At 47.0% G+C, this 22335-nt stretch overlaps 3 protein-coding genes across 18 annotated transcripts in view; 1 reads left to right on the top strand and 2 right to left on the bottom strand.

Moving 5' to 3' along the window:
- SNED1 (sushi, nidogen and EGF like domains 1) overlaps positions 1 to 10271 on the top strand; it is a 54711-nt gene extending 44440 nt beyond the window's left edge. For 4 of the 11 annotated variants that reach the window (XM_084891356.1, XM_084891360.1, XM_084891359.1 and 1 more), the window contains 4 exons: positions 396 to 483; positions 4381 to 4464; positions 5279 to 5311; positions 8159 to 10271. In XM_084891356.1, the coding sequence (XP_084747482.1) occupies positions 396 to 483; positions 4381 to 4464; positions 5279 to 5311; positions 8159 to 8174 (221 nt within the window). In that variant the 3' untranslated portion in view covers positions 8175 to 10271. Of the gene's footprint in view, positions 1 to 395; positions 484 to 4380; positions 4465 to 5278; positions 5323 to 6747; positions 8086 to 8158 lie in introns of those variants that run through there. The other 7 variants (XM_084891361.1, XM_084891357.1, XR_014795662.1 and 4 more) reach the window with 6 other exon arrangements.
- Positions 10272 to 10415: 144 nt separating this feature from the next.
- Positions 10416 to 14855, bottom strand: MTERF4 (mitochondrial transcription termination factor 4). 4 transcript variants are annotated; one of them, XM_084891366.1, is made up of 4 exons: positions 14748 to 14855; positions 13326 to 13821; positions 11536 to 11720; positions 10416 to 10974 (listed from the first exon to the last, which is right to left on the bottom strand). In XM_084891366.1, the coding sequence occupies exons 1-4, from the start codon at positions 14766 to 14768 to the stop codon at positions 10612 to 10614; spliced, it is 1065 nt and encodes a 354-aa protein (XP_084747492.1). In that variant the 5' UTR covers positions 14769 to 14855; the 3' UTR covers positions 10416 to 10611. The 4 variants fall into 4 exon arrangements, with proteins under 4 accessions (XP_084747492.1, XP_084747491.1, XP_084747490.1 ...); XM_084891365.1 differs by having other exon boundaries at positions 14467 to 14799; XM_084891364.1 differs by lacking the exon at positions 14748 to 14855 and adding an exon at positions 14447 to 14741.
- Positions 14856 to 19065: 4210 nt separating this feature from the next.
- Positions 19066 to 22335, bottom strand: part of PASK (PAS domain containing serine/threonine kinase) — a 29777-nt gene continuing 26507 nt past the window's right edge. For 2 of the 3 annotated variants that reach the window (XM_084892174.1, XM_084892175.1), the window contains exons 16-18: positions 21794 to 21927; positions 20119 to 20265; positions 19066 to 19548 (exon numbers count right to left, since the gene is read on the bottom strand). In XM_084892174.1, coding sequence (XP_084748300.1) covers positions 19418 to 19548; positions 20119 to 20265; positions 21794 to 21927 — 412 coding nt within the window. In that variant the 3' untranslated portion in view covers positions 19066 to 19417. The remainder of the gene's footprint in view (positions 19549 to 20118; positions 20266 to 21793; positions 21928 to 22335) is intronic. The other variant, XR_014795722.1, reaches the window with a different exon arrangement.

The raw sequence follows: 22335 nt of genomic DNA, 5'->3' as shown, positions 1-22335 counted from the left end.
GGCTGCTGGGCCAGGGTGGGTTTGCCATGAGGTGTCCAGGCACAGAGGTGGCAGGCAGTGAATCACTGGGCTGCTCACAGCCCCAGAGTGCCAGGCCAAAAGGTGCCGCCTGGATAAGTGGGGGATCTGGGGACAGCCAGAAAGTAAGGAACACAGAGCGACAGCCACCCTACAATGAGAGGTGGGTGAAGGGACTATTTTTGGCTCAGGGACCAAAGGTGGTGGGAGGGAAAAAGGCCACCGGCCTTCCTCAGAAGACTTTTGGAGAGAGCCCTGAGGAAACCAGCCCGCAGGCACCAAGGACCCCAGCCCGGGTGTGGGCCTCCCAAGGGTGCGGGAGAAGGCAGCCAGGGCCCGAGCCCCCGGTGAGCCTCAGCCTCTTTTGTGCTCTGCAGCCTGTAAAAAGCAGCCCCAGCCCTGCACACGCCTGTTCTCGGAGACAAAGTCCCTGCCAGTCTGGGAAGGAGGTGTCTGTCACCACGTGTAAGTTTCTTCCCACTGTCCCTGACCTCCGAAGTGTTTCCACAAAGTCCAGCTCACCCCAAAGAGGCTTGCTTTGACCACCTGTTCCTGCCATGTAACATGTTGGGAAACTGAGTCAGAAAGGCTGAACAACTATCTGAGTCCATGCAGCAGGGAGCAGAGGGACAGGAGTTCTGGAACCCTGGTCCTCAGGCTCTGGACAACAGAGTCCTCTCTGCCATGGACCCCAGGAAAACTAAACAGCAGCCTGAGAACTGGAGTCGGTTCTGCCACTAAGTGGTAATGTGGCCCAGTTTTCCCATCTGTGAAATGGGCTCTGGAGGAGTTTGCCTTGCTCGCCTCTGAGGACCTTTCTTTTTTTTTTTTTTTTTTTTTTTTTTAAATATATTTTATTGATTTTTTTTTTTTTTTTGCCCCCCTCTCTCCCTCCCACACATCCCCTCCCTCCCCAGAGTTTTATGTCCATTGGTTGTACTTATATGCATGTATAAAAGTTGAGGACCTTTCTTGATCACACTCTGTGACTCTGGGTCCCACTCACAATGTGGTTAGTCACCCAATACATACTAGCACTTCTGAGAGCCAGGCACAGCTCTAACCCTTGGCACACGCAGTGAACAGAACAAGCCCTAGCCCTGCCCTCGGCTCCTTCCATCCAGAGGGAAACAGCCATCCACAGACAGCATAGGTGTGTTAGACAAAGCAAGTTCTGAGCTGCACTGGGACTTGGGATCTTCACTGAAAGGCCCTCAACTTGGGGTTTTGGGGAATGGCCATCCAGAGCCATAGCAGCCACCAGCTCCCATGAAAACTCCGCTCCTGCCAGAATCTCTCCAACCCCACCCCTTCCTCGGGGTTGGGTCTGCTTTACGCCCAGGCTCACAGTCTTGATTTTCACTGCAGGGACCAGACCACATTTTAACATAATGACTTATGTGGTCGGTTTAAATCTACCACACTGCTACTAGTTTTCTATGTCCCATCTAATCTTGTTACCATTCTCTCTTTTCCTGCCTACTTCTGGATTATTTCTTAAGATTCTATTTTACCTCTCCTATTGGCTCATTGGTTATACTTTTTTGTTTAATTTTTTAGTGAATCTAGAGAGTAGCAATAAATATGCTCATCACAGTATCCCTTTATTTAAGGGAAGACTTGCCTCTACTTCCCTCTCAGTTCTGACTACCAATGTTAGACTTTTACTTCCACCATGCTCCAAGCTGCAAAATGTTGTTTTTCCTCTCAACAATATATTTTAAGATGTTGAGAGCAAAATCTCTCGTATTTATCTGCATATCCGCCATCTCCGCATGTCCACCATCTCCGGCACTCACCCCTACAATGTGTAGGTCTGCTAGCAATGAATTTTCTCTGCTCCTTCTAAAAATATTTTTATTTCACCTTCATTTTTTAAAATATATTTTATTGATTTTTTACAGAGAGGAAGGGATTGAGATAGAGAGCTAGAAACATCGATGAGAGAGAAACATCAACCAGCTGCCTCTTGCACACCCCCTACTGAGGATGTGCCTGCAACCCAGGTACATGCCCTTGACCGGAATCGAACCTGGGACCTTTCAGTCCGCAGACCGACGCTCTACCACTAAGCCAAACTGGTTTCGGCCACCTTCATTTTTTAAGGATAAAGTTGCTAAATACAAAATTCTTGGTTGATACTTTTTTTCTTTCCACACTCTAAAGAGGTAGATCCTTTCTTAATCTTATGCCTTGCCTAGTTTCAGATAAGAAGACTATGAAGCCCTAGCTGATTTGGATAAAGCCTCAGCCTGTGAACTCTAGGGTTCCAGTCAGGGGCACATGTCTGGGTTGTGGGCTCCATCCCCAGTGAGGGGAGAGGAGGAGGAAGTGGCCAATCAATGATTCTCCTCATTGATGTTTCTATCTCTCTCTCTCCCTTCCTCTCCCAAATCAATAAAAATATATTATAAAAAATAAAAAAAAGACTATGAAATATGTCCCCAAACCCCCTGTGGCTGCTTCTGCTTTCTCTTTATTACTAGTTTCAGGAATCTTACCTATGATGTGCTTCCATGTGGTTATGTATGTGTCTGTGTGTTTACTCTTTGGAGTTTAATAAGTTTCTTGTAAAAACCCCCCCGAGGGGTTTTTAGCTTTCATCAAATTTGGAAAATTTTGGCCATTATTTCTTTAAAATATTTTTCTGTTCCTCCACTTCTTTCCTCTCCTTTCTGAAATTCCATTTATGCATGTATTAGACTGAGGTTGTCCCATAGGTCACTGAGGCTCCTTTCATCTTTTCCCCCAGTCTTTTTCTCTATTCATTTGGTAGATCCTATTGTTATGCCTTCAAATTCACTGATCTTTCCTCCTGCAGTGTCTTATTGACCACTAATCCAGTTGGCAAAATTACTAGGTATTTTCTTCAGAAGTTCCACTTAATTCTTTCTTAGATCCTCTATGTCTCTCATTATGCTTACATTTTTCCTTTAGACGACTGAACATGTGGAACAAAATTTATAATAGATGTTTAAGGCCCTTTCTATTGTTTCTGTCATTGCTCTCATCTCTAGATGTTTTTCTAATCAATTATTTTTTGCCTATTTATGAGTTTTTTGATTCTTTGTATAATTATTTAAATGTCTCATAATTTTGGTTGGATGCTGGATGTTATAAACTTTGCTCCCATATACTGGATTTTAAAATATTTTTTGTATTCTTTTCAAGAATGTTGAGTGTTTGTTTTGTTTTTTCTGCAAGGCAGTTACTTTGAGTTTGGTTCTTTTGAAGCTTGCTAAGGGTGGCTTTAGCACCCACCTTGTTCTGGGATTAATCCTGCCCCACTTCTAAGGCATGGCCTTTCTGGGGTTTCTATTTTTATAGAATGGCCTCTTATTGAGCAAGATCCCTCCACTCTGGCTCTCTTCCACTGCATGGCTCCCTCCTCTCCAGTGCTCCACCCCACAAAGCCCCACTGCCTCTTCCTTCCCAACTCCAATCTGTTTCCTCAACTTACAATCACTGCTTGGATCCCCGACCTGAAATGAAGTCCAAAAAGTGTCTCCAGAATAAGTTCCAGGGTGACCACAGGACTCATCTCACTCATTTCCCTTCTCTCAGGATCACAGTCTTGCTCTGTTTTCTAATATCTGGAAAAAAAAAAAAAAGTTATTTCTTATATTCTGTCCAGTTCTCTGGTTGCTTGCATTGGGAGGTAGTTCCATATCCTGTAACTCCCTGATGGCCAGAAGTCTTACCAAAGGCCTTAACTCCCAATGGCTCTCCTAGACTGAGCACATGAGCTGGAGCTGTGCCCATCCAACTCCCTGGATCTCTCTTTCAACAGGTGTGATGTTTGAGAGCTTTAAAAAGAACCAAAATCCTTACCATTCATTATCATCTATAAACCTGTGAGAGAGGTAATATTTTACACAAAATTGAGGCTTAAGTTCCAGAGACATGCTAGGTGGAGCATGAAGTCAGCTCTCCTGTTTTACGCTGTTCACATCTAATGCCTGCATCTCCAAGGCTTCTTACGGTGAATTGCCCATCAATGGAAAAGTGGGTCATTGCATCTCAAGACCACTAGGCCAAGTAGCCTGCCCCAAGCAAGATATGTCTTTTAAATTTCACATTTTCTCTCTTAATATCATATAACTATCAATATTCCTCAAAATGTATTTAAAATGGGTGTATCTCATTTCATATAAATTATGCCTTGGTAAAGTTAATTTTAAAAATTACATGACTCTTATGTGGGACATTTCAATACATCCCTATAAGGTCAAGTTTTATTAAGAAAATAATGGCCTTGCCCTCAAACACCTGCACGGTTACCTGGTCTCCATGTAGTGGAGGTGAACCAGCTGGGCACCATCCTGCTCCAGTTCCTGCCTTGATGGAGCTTTTTTGTGACAGGTATAAACGAGTCTACAAGGTACACCAGGATATCTGCTTCAAAGAGAGCTGTGAGAGCACAAGCATCAAGAAAACCCCAAGCAGGTGCGTCTCAGGAGGCCCTGCTTGTCCTGCTGTGGCTCGCAGGGCACAGGCAAGGGGACTGAGCACTGTGGATGTAACAGGTCTGGGGCTGAGCCAGGCTGTATATCTGCCCAGATGTGCATGTGAGCACCCCAAACAGGAGGTGCTAGACTAGGTGGATGCTGGGGTGGTCAGAACGTGGGTGGGTGCTGTGGGGAGGTCACAGAGTGGTTGCTAGAGTAGGTCACAGGGTGGGTGCTGGGGGTGTGAGGGGTGACTCTGGTCATGCATGTGCACTCAGTATCTGGTGCTCAAATTGGGAAGCATGAGCATTAGGACAGGCCCAAGTACAAAACTGCAAATAGCGTAAGTCTGTTTACTTTTTACCCTCTCACAGCCAGGTTCTTTCCCTAAAGGGCTCAAGGTAGTCACAATAGTTATTACATAAAGTACTGAGTACATCACATGCTTTCAAAAGAGCCTAGGCACAGTCTTCACAGGCCCCCAATAACTACACACACTGGTCTGCATCACTGTGTTCAGAAAAAATGGGATGACAATTCACAAGGGCTGGTGCGAGTTTGTCCTTGTCTCCCCGTCAGTAGCTCAGGCTCCCCACTGCCCCCCTTTATCCCCCCCTCCCCTTTATGCTGCATGAATTACCCAGCCATTCAGTTGAGTGGTAAAGGGGCATACAGACTGCTATCCTTGGCATGGGGTACACTGATGTGTGAGCTAAAGAAAAGGGGGTGGCAGCAGGCGGTTGGGAGGAGGGTACCACAAGGTCACAGGCCCACAGTTTCTTTTCATAAACGACCTTCTCTATTTCTTTCAGAAAACGAAGTAACAGTGCAACACTGAAAACAGCGTAGGTATTAGGTACGTACTTACATTCGCAGCAGCTAGGAGAGCTGCAAGGAGGTTCTTCTAGACACCCTAGACCAGGCTTCATAATTCCAAGGGAGCTGGGTGAGAAAGAGTGCATTAGGCCTCCCAAACCTGTGACAGATACGTCTTCAGGTAGAAACAAGGCTCTCTGCAGGGAAAACAAACGGCTTTGTCTCAAGGAAACCAAGAAAGGGAGGAGGACACAGGAATGCTAGGGGCTGGGGACTTAAGGGAGTGCTTTCCAGACGCTGTAAATGGCCATCTATGGGGGGGGGGGGGAGGGGGCGGGGAGAACAGGGTGTGGAGCCTTAGTCACAACTTTTGGAAAGTTCTAAGGACTCTATCACTGAGAGAGTGCTTAGGAGTACTCAAAAACCTTGAGATGAAAGACGCTTCCTGACTTCGGTTTCACCTAACATTTCCCAAACCCTATTGGGGTTCCACCTCCCCACATGTAAGAGGCCCAAGTCTTCACAGTCACTTGAAAGATACCGAGCTTCCCACTGACCACAGGTTCTTGCCAACACAATGTCACTCGGTGGCTGGGACAGCTCTCTGCTCTCCATCAATGAGCCAAACAGTCCATTGCCTATGTGGTAGGAGAGAGAGGTGCTCTGGGTACACGCTATTTCACACAATCCATGGTCACAATATAGCTGAGGAGTATTATTCAGAAACCTTAACCAACATCCAGAAGCAAAAGAGCCTTGCAGTTGTGGGCTCACACCGCCCAGGCAGGGGATCTGCAGGGGGGAAGTGCCATGGTTCTCTCCAGCTGCCGTCCCGTCAGATGTGAAGTCACCCAAAGGCATCACTCCCACCTCAGGTTCCAAAGACATGCGCATCCAAAACACATATGCCAAGCCCTGCAAGCAATTCATACTGGGATCAAGATCCCACAAACACGATTTGGGTATCAAATATTTATATTGTGATAAGTCACCTGAAAGAATAATATATATTTTTAAAAACTGCTCAACAAACCCATTTCTCTAAAAACAAATCAAAAACCCTCCGCTAATTATCAAATACTGGCTTTTAAAATACTAATTCTTGAAACAATGGAGAAAACACCAACCAACAGGACACAGAAATACACAGACACAGCCACACATCCAAAGCCACCACATAAGAACTCATTTCAACTCAGAGCAATGGGGCAGCATGCCTCAAGGAAAGATCAAGGGCATCACCGAATGGGGGAGCAGCCGGTGATGCTGCCGAAAGGTCCCTACCCAGGGGACATAGTCAGTCCTTGACAAACCTGCCTCACCCTGTTTACTGCCACGTTAGAGGGCAAGGACCTCACAGTTCTGATGTCACAACAACATGGGGCACTAAGAGAGATGAGAAGTCACCATCGCAGAGATAAGAGTACCATTCTCCTCATGTCCTTTTTTTTTTTTTTCTTCAAAGGATTCTGGACATTCTTGCTATAATCCATCAACCTCACAAGTTTCTAAAGCCCAGGAAGATGAGGTCTAAATTGAATTGACAAGGACACCCTGAGTGACAGGGTCCTGGCTGGAGTCTGACCCCTCTGTGGCTTCGCTCCTCCGGCTTCTAGAAGACAGATTGCCAGGCGGGTCCAGCCAGGGAGGTCCTCTAGGACAGACACCTCCTAGTCCCACACTGCCTCCAGCACACGGCTGGAAATTTCCTCCAGGGTGGCCTGCATCGCTGACGAGCAGCCATCACATGCAGAGAGCACTGGATGAGCCTGGCAACATCCAGAAACTAGTTCCAGATTCTAAATCATAGAAAGAATTCTCCCTTTGAGACCCAACAGCCAAATTGAGGAGGAGCTGCCATGGACAACCTGCAGAGCAGAGGGTGGGGCTGGGAGGCAGGAGGGCAGACTAATGAGGGGCACAGGGAAGCAGGCTCACCTCCCCAGCAGGGCATTTACTGAGGGAGGTGAAGGCTAGTGATCCATCAACCCACCAGCAGATTTTGAAAGAGAAAAATGTTCATACTAAGATGGAGTTTAGATATTTAGTCTGCCCTTTTCCCAGAAAGGGTCAGCAGGAAATATCTTGGACTTTGTGGACCAGATGATTTCTGTGGCAACAACTCAGCCCTGTGTTTGTGCACAAAAACAGCCATTGACATGTGCCTAACCCCATGAGGCTGTTCCAATAAAACTTGATTTACAAAATTAGGAGCCACTTCCCCTTGACCATATGTGGCTAACCCCACTCAGGCTTCAGCTGATGCAGAAAAAGCCATCCCGGACGACAAGTCACAGCTTGGCACCAAAGACCCACCCGGGTGTCATGGAAGTGCTACACAAACCCTGTTTGGGAAGGCACTTGGCGGTAGCCAGGGCTCCTCCTCACGGGTCTGAGTAATGAAGACAGGCATCTGGGGCGGGCGAGGCCACACGATATTTAAGATCCTCTTAACCCACGACTCAGGCAACACAGTGTCAGGCTACCAGGCAGCAAGCACCATCTCCTCACCAAACAGCTCCCAGCAGATGCGCATCATTGCCACACCACATTCCAGAGCCTCCTGAACAGCTTTCTTCCCTGCAAGTGAGGCCACTACAGAAGCCAGCCCGCCTCGACCTGCTGGGCGCTTTAACAGCCCACCCAACTAGCACCAGAGCCCTGGTGCGTCATCGCTGACACTGCCCAAGTCAGCTTTGCAGCCATAGGAAGAGCTCCTTCCTCTCATCTTTACAAAACATTTTTTAAAGAGTTAGAATATATTTTAGAGGAATTTTTTTTTTATTAAAGTTGTGTGTACATATGTCTGTGTAGTATACTTATCATTTACAGAAAGGAGGATTAGTCATTTCAAGAAATCTCTACTGTGCTCCCAGTCTCAGGGCCATCTGAAGGCACCAGCTCCATCAAGGGGCTCCAACCCTGGGTGAAAGGAGAAAACCATGACCATGAACACATGCCGCTGACTCCTGCTGCAGCACTGCGACCTGTCACTGTGCGTCCACATAAGCTACAGCATCACCAGCAAATGACAAGACCAAGTGACGTCACTGGAAAAGCAGATGAAACTGTCTATGACCATGTTAATGACCTCAAGCCCCTCAGCCATGAGGCAGATGTGCTCGATTTTAGCTCAGAAGCATTTGTTTTATAAGTCTACTGAATCCTGGGCTTAGTGCTGTGTGGTCTTACAATTAGCCCATTTTGATGTTGTACAAATTCAATATCTAGTATAAAGACTTCCTGGCACTAAAGGAAATTACAAATCATCCTTGAAACATTCCAAACGAGCTTCCACATGGCTCCTTCGTAAAACTCTTCTTCCTTGAAAATACTCAATGTTCACCCAAGGAAATTAGTAATGGATCAGAAAATTGTTAGGGCATCAACATTTACTTCTGTATCAAAATCACAGGGGAACAAGCTTGAGTTGCAGTTAGCCACCTGCTGACCAGGCTGGATGACCTGACCATCCAATCAGGCATAGATTTGGGATTTAGGGTTCCACTGTGTCTCCTAACTGGGCACAAAAACCACACTGTATGCTCTAGGGAACATGCTGATCACTTGGACACAACAAAATGGAGAATAAGTGAAAACACTGGCATGTGGTGAATTATTTTCTTGTTCAAAAATTTTGTCCCTGGCCAAGAAAGGCAGTAAAGACAAAATGTCCCCTTTCCCTACTGCACATGGCAGTCACAGAGGAAATGGAGCTTCTCGCCACCAGGGAGTCAGCGGGCAAGGGCCACTTCATGTCACCGAGCTCCAGCACCTTCCTAGCTGGACCGCCTCCCATGGCCAACCAGGGCCACGGATGTCTGGCTCACATGTCCGAGGTGCCCTGAGCCACTTGTTTTGCACGCAGTGCCTCTCTCTGCAATCCCCTGGGCGCCAAGAGAAAACGAAAGCACGACTGTTTTGGCTCAGCAATGAATTCCCCTTGAAAATAAAGCTCAAGTCAGCCAACTGCAATCCAGTGCACAGGGCAAGGAACTCTCTTTTAAAACTGACTATTTACTTTCTTTCTAAATAGAAGTACAACAAATGTAAGCCCATTTAAAGCCTGAGGTTCTCATGAGCCGATACGGTCATATTTTGGGGACCCAGAGAGCTGTTTCTTCACCTCAGCCAGCAACATTAGGGCTGGTCATTGTGTGTGGACTGTCCTGTGCATGGTAGGGCATTTGACAGCAGCCCCGGCCTCAACCCATTGGGTCCCAACTGCTCCTTTTCCTGGTCCTAACAACCAAAAATGTCCCCAGATGTTCCCTGGGTCAGGATGGCCCCTGGTGAAAATAGGGCCCGACAGAGGATTTTCACATGGTCTGCAGGAAAGAGCTGAGAGCCTAATGGTTCTAAGTGCTGCCAGCCTAAACTCTGGTCACATCACCAAAATTGTTCCCTGCAGAATCAGCCCAAAGAAGGGGTTCCCAGGACATCCTAAGATGTACCCACCCTCTCCCATCATAGAGCTCATGCCCTCAGGTCTGGGTCTCTGATCCAATGCTTCAAATCACTGCTTAGACCTACTGGGTTTCCCTAAGGGCCTTCCTCCCGCTGGGTGTCACAGATCCTTGGCCCCTCGCTGTGTTCATGTGCTCTTCTCCTCTGGCCTCCAAAGCCCCCTAAGAGGATGGGAGGTGCCTGGCTATATCTGCTCCATGGCTCCTTCTGTTCGGGCATGCCCCAGGTCAGCACTGCTGGCTGCTAGAGACATCAGGCCCTGACATGACCCGCTGGCCATGAGCAGGCATGAAAGCCGAATTCCCTGAGGTCAGAGCCAGGGCCTGCTCCTCACAAGAGAGAAGTGCCCAGCACTGTGCTGGCAGGAAGAACCTATGCAAAATGAAGCCAAACTGACCCACTTCCCTCTACTCTGCTGTACACTGAATGCAACTATGAAATATTTTTAGATTAAAAACATGAGTACTTTTGTGGAAAACCTGCTATTTGTTTTCATAAAATAAAGTGCTATGATGTACTAAAGCCTCCCATCATTCTCATAATTGTATTTTTACCACTGGAAGGAAATGTAAAATGACAAGAACCAGAAAGGATCCTTGTCCCCCACACTGTCATGGAACATCACCCACAGTATGACAGAGAAAATAAAACCAGATGTCAATGCACTGAGTTCCCAATTCCAACAGCTGAGAGTCAGTCTTTATTTTCGATGGAGCAGGGCTCTCCCCAGAGACCTGACAACAAATTAAACTAACCAACCTCCAACTCAGTCTGACCTACTTCTCAAGTGATCTATGGTCCAAGTGAAGCTCCAAAAGCTCTGAGAGAACAAAAACGTCCTTTAATGTCTCTGGGCCTTCTATCACAGCTCCTCCTCCTCCTGGTCCTGGTCCTCCTCCTCCTCTTCCTCCTCACTAGTGCTTTCGTCACCAGACATGTGGCTCTCAGACTCCTCTTCCTCCTCCCGAGCCAGGAGCTTCTTAAAAACTTCAAACTCCTCAGCAGAAGAACAGGCTGTCCTGGACAGAAATTCAGCTTCTGAAACTCTGAGAATGTCCTTGACAAGAGGGTTGGGGATCTGCGTCTGCCCCTTCTTATCCGGGGTCTGGTACCGTCCTAGGCGCTCCAGGAACGTGTGTCTCTGCCTGATCTTGGTGATGGAGTACTGCAGGAAGTCAGTCCTCACCACATCCGAGTGCTTCACCCCCATCCTAAAGTAGGCATACTGAAGACACAGGCAGGTTAGGGTCTCAGGGCGGGTCCTCAGACACAGCAAATTCAACTGTGCAAAACCATTCAGCAAGCGCGCCTAACCAACAAGACAGGGCACCCTCTGACACCCACATCTGCATGATGACTGGCAAGTTTCAAAGCATTTTCAAACTCTTGTTGCAGGAAATAAAGGGCAGAAGTTCTATTTTTCTTCAGATGGCGGAAGAAATGAATCGGAAAACATCTAGAGATTTGAACTAAGTCATCATAACTGTTTACCAAAAATTTAAGACAGCTGTCATAATCATGCAAAACAGGCTCTAAAGATAGGAAGGTTTTAGCTATTTTTAAATTAGCTATTTCAAACAGAGGCCCCACTTGGACTCTGAAAATGGGGCAGGGTTATTCACCTTTAATGCAGGAAAGCTGCGGAATCCATCTCACCTGTATGGGCGTGAAAGAACCAAAGCCGGGTTCTCTGGCCAGAGGGTATCCCATGCTTCTTACCCACAGAGCTGACCCTGCTACATTCCAGAGTCCGCTGTCGGTCCTCCAGTCACTCTGCCACTCTCACCTGGAATTTGTATTCCAGCTCATCCGGGTCCTCCCGAAGAACATAGGGACATCTGTGCAAAATCTCCGTCACTTGGTGAACCGTGAAAAGGCACTTCTCCCTGAGCACCTTGACGATGCGGTCAATGTCCCGCTGATGCATGGTGAGAACTTCGGGGCAACAGTAAAGCACCCTCTTTAGTTTCCCTGCAGAACACAAAAAGGATATTGCAGAAAAGGGGACTAGCTGTGCCCAAGTCAAGCCAGCATTTCAAAATGAACACGGACACCTCCCAAACAGGCGCCAGCCTCCGAGATCTTCCCAACAGCACCACCGAAGTGGGGAACCAGAACAGCCCATCACCCCGCTGATACCCTCATTCCTCAGATTGGACAGCCCTTCCTCCCTTCCTGGCATTCCTGCCTCCTTCTGGCTTTCCAGCTGAAAGGTGCCTACTTCATATTCTAGGTCTCCTTCTGCCCTCCTCACTTAGAAAAGAATTTCCCAAAGACTGACTGGAAAAGTCAGACAGTAAGATGGGACAATAGTGTCCCCTAAGTGGGGGCTTTGAGAAGCGGGTTTCTTCCATAGTAAAAGTCACGGAAAGATGATCCATGACAATATTTAATGAGGTAACAATGCACAAACACAACTATTGATTCTGAGTTAGTGAGAAGACCATATATTTTATCCAAACTGGGGCACTTTAAGTGAAAGAGGCCTTAGTAACTGTTTTAGGATAAATGTATAAATCGAGACTGCCCTAGAATTGGGGCATATAGTGTCCTATGGACAGTTGGAGAAAATTAGCACCAGGAACTTAAAATCACTTATGAAAACTGTTAATTAAAATCTTCCTAACAGTTGAGTTCGTCACTGCCTTGAAAAAATGGTCACGAATGACTTTCAGAAGTTTAGACTTTATCTTTGCAGCTTAAAGCTGTGCTGAGCTTGCCAATTTATGTAACAGCGCATAAGGCATTAAGTTTAGCCTATCGGATTACACTAAAACAGTTATTAGTTAAGAGAAATACATAGGCTGTCTTTTGTTCATCTTCTAGAAGAGGCCTATTGAGATCCTTTGAAATATTGAATCCACAAACCTTTTCTCCCCCAACAAGATCTTACCAGTAAGAATCAAGAATGAAAAATAAAATAAAAAATAAAATAAAGTAAAAAAATAAATTAATTAATTAAAATATAAAATAGTGGAATTCCTGTGGTCAAATTGGAGACCCTCATGGGCCCCCAGCCCCCCTTCTCCAGAGGCCCATAAAAAGATCCAACGAACTTCTAGGATTCTGGAGGCATAAAACCTGATGGGGGTGAGGGTAGTGTCTGGAGGAGACAGCCACTCCACCAGCTTCCCAAGAATCTGGAAAGATCTCATGTTCCACAGTATGTCAAGACACCCAGCTGGAACCCACTCTTTACAGGGTGCTGTTAAGACTCTGGCTTTACATCATACAGATACAAAGCATTAAGTCCACATCCAGTTATTTAAACATCAAAGGTTACAAATGCCCACTTATACAACATCACCGATTAGCAGCTATCTGCTGAGCATGCATCATGTGCCCACCACTGTTCTAGATGCCGAGTCCTCAAGGTGAACAATCCAGACAAAAGTCCCTGCCTCTCATTCAATCCCCTCTTCCTTCCTGCAATGCCTACTGCCTCACCTCCAAACCAAATCACACCTTCCTTTCAAGAACTTTCCCCCAGAAAACTCCCTAAAGCCATCTCACCTAGACTATTTGTATTCCAGCTCAGAATGACTCAGCACTATATATAGAGCCCACACTTTGTACCTTCTCCAATCCCAAGTTTTCGAAGGTAACTGGAGCGCTTCTCCATCTGCATTACAGGCAGTTTCAATAACTGAGGGCTTTTCTTCAAGATCACGCACACAGGCTCTGGATTCACACCCAAGAGTATTAGCTTTGAGGTGATGCCCAGCAACTGTTGAGGGTGGGGACTTGGTTGTATACTGAGCAATTCTTGGACATGGACATCAGTGAAACCCATGTCCAGGAGGGAACTGATGACCTCCTCTCGCTCCAAGGACCCTCCATCCACAGGAGCCCTCTGCTTCTCAAGGCACTGAGTAAGGCTTGTCCTGCACTCTGGTTCCTGCACACACTTCCTGGGCTGGACATGGGGGGAACCCTCAAAGGCCCCTTCACTGGAGGCTGTGGTCAGTTTACGCAGCAAGGAAGCCGTGGCCCTTTTCTGTTCTCCAAAGTGAGGCGTGTGCCGAGCGATGCCAGCCCAGGAGAGAGGGATCAGGCGGTGCCAATCCAAGACCTGTAAAACGTAATACAAAAGGGAGTCACTTCCTCACCACTCCGTGTAATGGGGACCCACAGGATTGGAGAGCAGAGTCCCACACAAACATAACAGATTTTGTAAGAAATCTGCAAAATCAGATCTGCACTTTAAAAACCTAGAAGAGGTTCATACATAGAGAACAGAGTCAAACAGTCTCTATTAGCTTCTGCTGCCACAACTGAGAGGACAGCGGCAGGAAGGACAGGAGAGAACTAGTTAAAGGCCACCTGGTCAAGTTTAGAGGAGGGTTTTCCTCTTATCTGCTAAGGTTCGGTGCCTGGGGGCTTACAAATTTAACTCACAATAGTCAGATTAACAGGAAGAAAAAAAGCATCCAAGTTTCTTAATATGTATCAATATATGGAACCTATGGCGGCCTCAGTCCCAGATGTTTCTGCTTTGTGGTGAGAGAAAATCCAACGAAGCTTCTCCCTGCATCTGCTGAATCTCAAAAGCCTTTAGTTTGAAACAATTTTCGTGCCAACTCTGGAGGGCGGAGCTAGAGTACTCACTCCTGAAATCTGGATCTCATACTAATCTCCGAGATTCACGTAGCAACAGCATACATTCCGCAAAGCAAGCCTGTTGTGTATTACGTAACCTGTCAGCCAACTCGCGTACCGAATAGCTCGTTTGCTTCAGAAACCTTCAGCGGTTCTGTGGGCGCAGAGCAAACGCAGCACGTCACCGGGCACCGAGGACCCGGCAGTAAGTCGCCTCTCCCGGCTTCCCTTCTCTCCCAGCCACCGGCCCAGCTGCTGCCTCCAAGGAGCCGGAGCGGCCCCCGGTCAGCGGGCACCGGCTTCCCTGAAAGGCTCAGGCTGCAAGATGCCACGGGCTGTCGTGAAACAGCCGGCCCCGCCCGCGGTCCGCGAAAAGCCCGGCTCCCCGCACAGCCTCACCTGCCGGCTGAGCGCCGCCATAGCCAGAAAGCGGCGACGCGACTCCTGCGCCGGAAGCAGAGCCTCAGCGTTCCGCCACTTCCGCCCTCCCCGGTCCTGTGCTTCCGCCCTCCCCCTTACTAGCGAGAGAGGGAGGAAATGCGTTCCGCCTTAGCCCTTGCCAGGATGAGTCTTGGCGCCCCGAGACCGCGGTCCTCTGCCGCGTTCTGCCCCTCCCAGGAGTTCAGAATCTCCCGGAGCTGCAGACGGGCCACGTGCTGTGCTGCTGTCTCATGAGCAAGAGCCAACCCAGCCGTGCACATAGCGGGACAACGTGACCCCAACAAGCATGCAGCCAGGCAATGATGTTTAAGATTTTTGTGTGAAAATCTGCGTTCAGCATGAATGTTGAGGACACACACACACTAAAGATGGTAGGTATATCCCAGAGATGTCTAGTCTCCAGAGAACCTACAGAAGTCCAGTTTTCAAGGAATAGGACACAGGAACTGCAGCACATTTCCCCTTAGAAACACAACCCTAGCCACTAAGGTCTGGTTTCCTCTTAGGATGAAAGCCAGTCCTGTTTCAGCCGAACTTGTTGCTAAACAAAACACTTGCCCAGCAGGCCGGGTTATGGGCCATCAGCCTGAACCACCACAGCGGGGCTAGGTTAGAGTGGTGAGGGAAATGAGACATTTTGGGGGGCGACCTGACTCTGTATCCCTATTGTACATTCCTGCTAGCCTATACTCTAGTCACTGTCCCTTCCTTAATTATATGGTCTTCCAAGACCTGTTACTCCCATTTTACAGAGGCCATAGCCATGAACAATACACAATCCCCAGAGGGGGTTATCAGTGCTGGTGCCAGGCCAGGCCTTTTGGTGTGGTCTCACAGCCCCCATCCCAACACACTGGGCTTTTTGCAAAGCCTTCAAAAGTTCCAGAAGTATGATCCATATATGGGGGACAAAGAACCCAAAGGGTATAAAGAAAAAGCTTCCTCCATATTGGCTTACTCAGAATTTGGAAATAGGCTCCCGAATCACGGTACTGATACATCTGGAAATAAATGGGTTTTTCCTGTGTCTCTGGGTACTCCTGTGTATTTTTCAGTCCCCTGGTAAATTCTGTAACAAGAGCACATGCCCACAGTCCTGGGTCTGAGGGACTCTATACACCACATAGGAGAAGATGCAAGTTGTTTCAAAAAACTGACATCGCCACAGATAAAGACATGGGAGAAGGTGAGGCAGGCTGGTTCCAGGACAGGCAACAGAGTCCAGAGGAAGAGTATGGGCAACAGTATGGAAAAATCACACACCTGGGGGGGCAGTGGCACCTGGCACTCAGGAATATGAACCATCTTTTGTTGTTTTTGCCCTGCTGTTAACTGATTAACTTATCTCTTCCTTCCACCCTCTGGCCACTGTAGTTAATTCAGGTGTGGAGGAAAGGGGCCACATGCTAACCTGACAAGCTCAGGGAAGGCTTGCATGGCAGTTTTGCAAACTCAGAGACCTAAAGTAACCACAAAGAATGGTCTGAAATTAAACTTTAATTAAAAGCAGTTATGGTAGGTAGTTACGTCCTAGGATGGTATCTTCACTGACAAGGTCAACCTTTACTTAACTGAGCCTATGTGTCTTTCTGCATCTATAACAACATACCCTTAAAATGTCTGGGTAACTTGTAACTTCCCTTTTTCTGGACCCCTTAGGGAACAACTTAATGTGCTGGGCACCAGGACAGATACCACAAATCCCTTATTATTTTCATTGTTCCTGTACCCCACTAAGTATGTGTCTATCATTTTACTTTTTATCCAATCCCAGCCCCCTTTGCCCCTTTGCTTTCTCCCGCCTCTCTAGTCTATCACCAATGGATTTCATGTAACCCACCTACATCCCTTTCCTTTGATTGCAATGTATAAATACAGATGTAACCCACCATTCTCTGGAGCATTATCTCAATTCGCTGAGGTTCTGCTTCCCAGCATATGTCAACCATTTGGCTCAAATAAACTCACAAAAAATTCTTTATAGGTTTCAATTTTTTTTTTTTTTTTTTTTTTTTTTTTTTTTTACGTAAACACAGGACATCTTAGAATTTTCTCCTTGTCACTATATTCATTCTAAATTTCTTATCTAGACTTGTAGTTATTCAGGTATAGAGGCTATGCATCTTTCCAAAAAGAGTAGTTGTGAAAGAGAACAAAACCAGTGTGCTCTCCTAACTGCCTAAATCCCACACTCCTAAGACCCAAATCTTAGTTTAAAAGCATTTCTTCATGTTTTATCTACTTGTTTCTGAACTAAGAAAAGGTATTTGATTCTTACATGGATACATTTTACAAAGTACCTGCTCTGTGCTAGGCACTGGGCTGAGTGTTAAAACATATCTTTTTGGACAATGACTTTATAAAAAAAAAAAAAAAAGGAAGGTTAATCTTTCTTCTTTAAAACACTCATCTATTAGCATCTCAAAATAAATTATGGCCGAAACTGGTTTGGCTCAGTGGATAGAGCGTCAGCCTGCGGACTGAAAGATCCCAAGTTCGATTCCGGTCAAGGGCATGTACCTTGGTTGCGGGCACATCCCCGGTAGGGGGTGTGCAGGAGGCAGCTGGTCGATGTTACTCTCTCATCGATGTTTCTAACTCTCTATCCCTCTCCCTTCCTCTCTGTAAAAAAAAAAAAAAAAAGAAAAAAAAAGAATAAATATATATATTTTTTAAATTAAATTATGGTAATGCTTTTATGCCCAAAGCCTAAGAAAATCCTGTATGCAGCCGCCACCCTGGAAAGAATCAAGGAATCTAAGCAGTTCTCCAGCTCTGAAAATAAAGGTACAGGAACTGAGGTGCAGGAACTGCTCTAAAGGTCCACAGCATCTTCATCCTGTTCTGAAAATTTTGTTTACTGGATTCATAGTTGGGACATGGACAGGAAAATGCGTCAGCCTCAGACTCAGAACTTTTCTACCAAGATTCTTTCTTCAAAGAACATTCATTCAAACCTTCTACTTCCATAAAGTCAGATGGAATTATTTTTTCTTGAAGGAAGAGTTCTTGGAGAGGAAGGACTTTGCATTATAAGCCCAATGCACACCTGTCTGAAGAAAATATTAGGTAATTTCTTTTGTTAGAAGCATTATAAACACTCCAAGGATAAATTTGGGGGGGTTTTCCCACTCTTGTTGACAGTTCTTAGAACATAAAGAAACTCATTTCAATTCTGAAGAGTAAACATTGCTAGCTTTTTCCTACATACTTTAAAAAAATAAACTTCTAAAAGCCCTGCCTTTCCTGGCCCTGGTGGAGGAGAGGACCCATCAGTGTTTTGTGATGGCAGGAAGTCTAGGGCAGCACTTTCTAAAGGAATAAGATAGCCCAGTTGAGTGTTGACCCAGGAACCAGTTGATTCCAGGTCAGGGCATATGCCTGGGTTGTGGGCTCAATCCCAGTGGGGGGGGGAGGGACACACACAAACAAAATCAATTATTCTCATCATTGATGTTTTTATCTCTCTCGCCTCCCTTCCTCTCTGAAATCAATAAAACTATTTTTAAAAAATAAATATATGAGCAGATAGTGAAATCCTATATCCTAGTAGTTGAAAATAAAGTGAATTGTCATCTGAGTGTTCTAAAATATTAACACAGTGAGTGGTTCCTAAATGAGCACTAGAAACTGAGCACAGGAACACTGCAGGCAGCCTGGCCCCCAAATGCCTTCCTGAGGGCTCTGGACAGGAGGAGCTTTAGAACCTGCAGAAAGTAGTGACGTGGGAGAAAGAGGTGGAGAGTCTTGAGTTTTTCCCTGCTATCTCAGTGTGGTGGGGAGGAAATGAAAGATTTTCCTCTTGCCCCTGACCAATCCCTCCCCTCCCCACAGATATAAAATAGAGGCTAGATTTCATGTGTTTGAGCTAGCTGATTGTTTCAGAGAGGCACTGGGACCTGAGCAATGGTAGAACAGTGACAGTCAGGGCTGGATGCCCGCACATCACTGAAGAGGGGGGACCTGGACTATCCGGCTGCAGGACGTCTGTGGGTACTGGGCAGAGCAGTGTTATGGGTGAACAGCAGAGTCCTGCTGCAGAGCCCACTCTACATCAGAGCCCGGACAGACAGTGAGCCAACTCTAACAAGCTGTGCATGGACACAAGGGAAGTGTCTGAGAACTTACTCTCAGCCTCCTCAGACTAAGCAAGCTGAAGAGCTCCCCACCCAGGAAGAAACCCCCCCAAACTGTCTGAAGGTGAACCTCTTGCCAGTGCTCCCCACACTGGCATTGTACAAGAATTCATACAGTCCAAGTCAGTGTAATTTTTATGAACAAAATTGCTTTAATTTGGAAAATGTTCAAGGAAATAAATTAATGAAATACCCTGGTCATCAGTTCTATAAAGTCTACCTATCAGATAAGCATAGACTGAGTTTGAGGAGACAAAACATATGAATATATACAGAAGTAAGAAAGAATTTGAAAATGCTTTTATGCTTTTCAGAAGTTCACAGATTCAAAATCCTTTCATAGTATGAAACTCTATTGAACTCTACAGTGTTTTTCCAAGGACGTGAAAAAAACGAACTCCCTGTCTATTTTATAAACCTAAAATAAAATAGCACCACTGGCTTTTGTTCTAGCATTTATCAAATTCACATGAGCTTTTAGATGAATTGAACTCAATCTTGAGAATTACTTGTCCTGAATGGATGAGGACTATTAGGGGGCGCCTTCAGCTCCGGATGCTGAGCCACTTCATTGGAGCTCCTGCTCTCCATCTCCAGACTCACAGTGGATAGGACTCTACTTCCTGAAGAAAAAATACATTGTATCACATGCTAACAACACGTGATTCTCAAACACTTTGCTTCTCTCTGGATAGGAGTGAAAGACATTAAGACTCTTCAGAACCCAACTGGCAGAGCCCTAGAGTTCCTGGACTGCTGAGGCGCTGTGGGGCTTCTACACCAGAGCCATCAACACCAGCTGGACCCACCTGCTCTGCAAAGTGACCATATAGCTGCTCCTGTTTGGCTCTGCTGCCAGGAGCCTCCCTCCAGAGTATTGCACTCACTATTTGCGATCTTTATCATCCCCTTCCGCCCACTCAGACCATTGCCTACTGCACCTCTTAAAGCCCCAGCTCAACTCCTCTGTAGGTGCCATGTCATCACAGGGTCCACGGGTACTCCCCCACCCTCCCAGGACCACAGCCAACCTCTGAACCCTGGTGGCATTCAGGGACCTCTGAAACAGAACCAAGCCCCATTTGTTCCATAGGACAGGGCAGCATGGAGTGGGAGCTACCCCGTCTCCCAGACCCAGAAGGCAGCCTGGGGAACCTCCTCACCTTATCTGGTTCATAGGTCCCACCTCATACCTGGCTTGTTTATTCCACACACGTCCTCCCAGGTGTAGTCTGCAAGGTTCACGGGCTGGGTAACCCAAGGGTCTGTCACCAGCTTCTCCAAGGTGGTGCGCTGCTCAGGGACAGGCTGCAGCAGCCCAGACATGAGGTTCATGAGATCTGGGGACATAAAACCCACCCTAAGCATAGTGGTCCAGGCTGGGGTCAAGTGAAGGGCATCACAAAACCATAGTCCTACCTGCCCCCAGGAGCAGCTCCAACTGGGCAGCATGTGGTTTTGGAACCCCCATTTTTAACTAGCAACTCCAGGTTTTCAGCACATGGGGCCTCCAGCTGTGCTTTAAGAAAGGCTACAAGAGCCATCTGTCACTCTGAAATGAGAGCTTGGAGCTTGAGATCCTGCCTCTATCACTCATTATGCAGAAATCCCTAACCATGGTCTATTTTCAGGGGCTGTGACTGTGCAGATCCCAGAATGACACAGGGTGTAACAGGAAAGGGCCGCAGGAGACCTAGGATCCAGAGATCAGCAGCACCCTACAGTCTTCCCCGGGGTCACTGGGGGCTGATTGTGACCCTCTCGAATGCACATGTTGAAGCCCTGCCCCCATGGTGGTGGTAAGAGAGGGTGGGGCCTTTGGGAGGTGACCAGGGTGATTAGATGAGGCCCCATGATGGTATTGGTCCCTTGTAAGAAAAGGCCAGAAAGCTCACTCTGTCCATCTCTCTACCACGTGAGGACACAGAACAGGCTGCTGTCTGTAAGACAGGAAGAGGCTCTCACCAGGAGCTGAAAAGGCCAGTACCTGGACCTCAGACTCCCAGCCTCTAGACTGAGAAGTAAACAGTTTCTGTTTGAGCCCCCTGTCTGTGTGAGTGTCATGGCCACCTGAGCCAACTGAGACACAGGCTTCTAACCCAAGCAAAGAATCAAGGCACAGATTTCATGCATGAAGATACTCTTTGCCTTGATACTCATAACAATAAGTGACAACTATGGAATCAAACTGTCAAGATTAGAAGGGACTTCAGAATCCTGTGGGCCAGCTGCAGACTGAGGAAGTCCTTTCCAGCTACCAAGTCTACATCTGCCTTCCATGCTGGTCCTTACTTCAGAGGCAAATAAAGCTCACACTGCCAGCTCATGGGGCGCTCGAGGTGTGACAGACACCCCAGGCTTCCTTCCATGGGAGCTCCTGGGGCTTGAGTCCCTCCATGGTCACTGCCATGGCGAAATCCACAAGCATTAATGTCTAACTCTCAGAAGACAGATCCTGTGATCCAAAGGGGAAACTCATGGTAATATAATCATCATGATGTTTTAAAGTCAGATCCCAATCATCCTTCTGTTCAAATCAAAGTAGGAGAGGAATGGCCCAGCCTGTGTGGCCCAGTGGTTGAGCACTGACCCATAAACCAGAAGGTCACAGTTTGATTCCCAGTCAGGACACATGCCCGGGTTGCAGGCTCAATCCCCAGAAGAGAACATGTGGGAGGCAACTGATCAATAACTTTCTCTCATTATTGATGTTTCTACCCGTCTCCCTTCCTCTCTAAAATCAATAAAAACATATAATGATTAAAAAACAAAGTATGAGAGAAATGGAAAGAAAGTGAGGCCATCAGCTCTGATAAAGGTTCTGGGATACAGAAGGTAGGGAGGGATGCTGGCTACAGCCCTGCTCACCTTCCGACACCAAGTACGGGGGGTTTATTGCAGCTTCCAGGGTCTCCTCCAGCTCACAGAAGGGGTTCTCCTCAAAGATGAGCGTGTACAGCGTGACTCCCAGAGACCACATCTCTAGCTCCGGACCCTTGTAACTGACAGAAGACAGCACTCATGGTACACAGCAGCTCAGTCAGGAGTGTGAGCCCAAGTCCCCAGTCACCCAAGATGGTGCCCAGTGAGGTTTGACATGCTCCCGCCCACATCCTCAATATCAGGCACATCTGCTCCGGTCAAGTTACCACTCTGTGCCAGGAGAGGGAGAAGACACCAAGCCATGGTGCTCGGGCAGCTGAGAGACTAATTCAGGAGACAGAATGCCCACCAGTGGATGGGACAATATACACGGCACAAGGGATCAGAGACAGCATTCTTTTGGAGGTGTGGGGGACTTCCCAGTGGAGATGGACAGAAGGCACAGCAGAGTGCAAGGCAGCAGAGCCATGGGGAACCACAGGCAGTTCCAGAACAGAATGGTGTTCTCTTCAGAGATGGCAGAGAGT

This window comes from Pipistrellus hanaki, assembly GCF_964339955.1.
Source record: "Pipistrellus hanaki genome assembly, chromosome: 8".
NCBI classification, from domain to species: Eukaryota; Metazoa; Chordata; class Mammalia; order Chiroptera; family Vespertilionidae; genus Pipistrellus; species Pipistrellus hanaki.
This window is presented reverse-complemented; position numbering and strand designations above follow the sequence as displayed.

Excerpts from the sequence above, each read along its gene's own strand:
- MTERF4 (XM_084891366.1), bottom strand. The coding sequence starts at position 14,768 with ATGGCGGCGCTCAGCCGGCAG. Across the intron at positions 11,721-13,325 it reads AAAACTTGGGATTGGAGAAG|GGAAACTAAAGAGGGTGCTT; the intron begins GTACAAAGTGTG and ends TGTGTTCTGCAG. Across the intron at positions 10,975-11,535 it reads AGCTGGAATACAAATTCCAG|TATGCCTACTTTAGGATGGG; the intron begins GTGAGAGTGGCA and ends CTGTGTCTTCAG.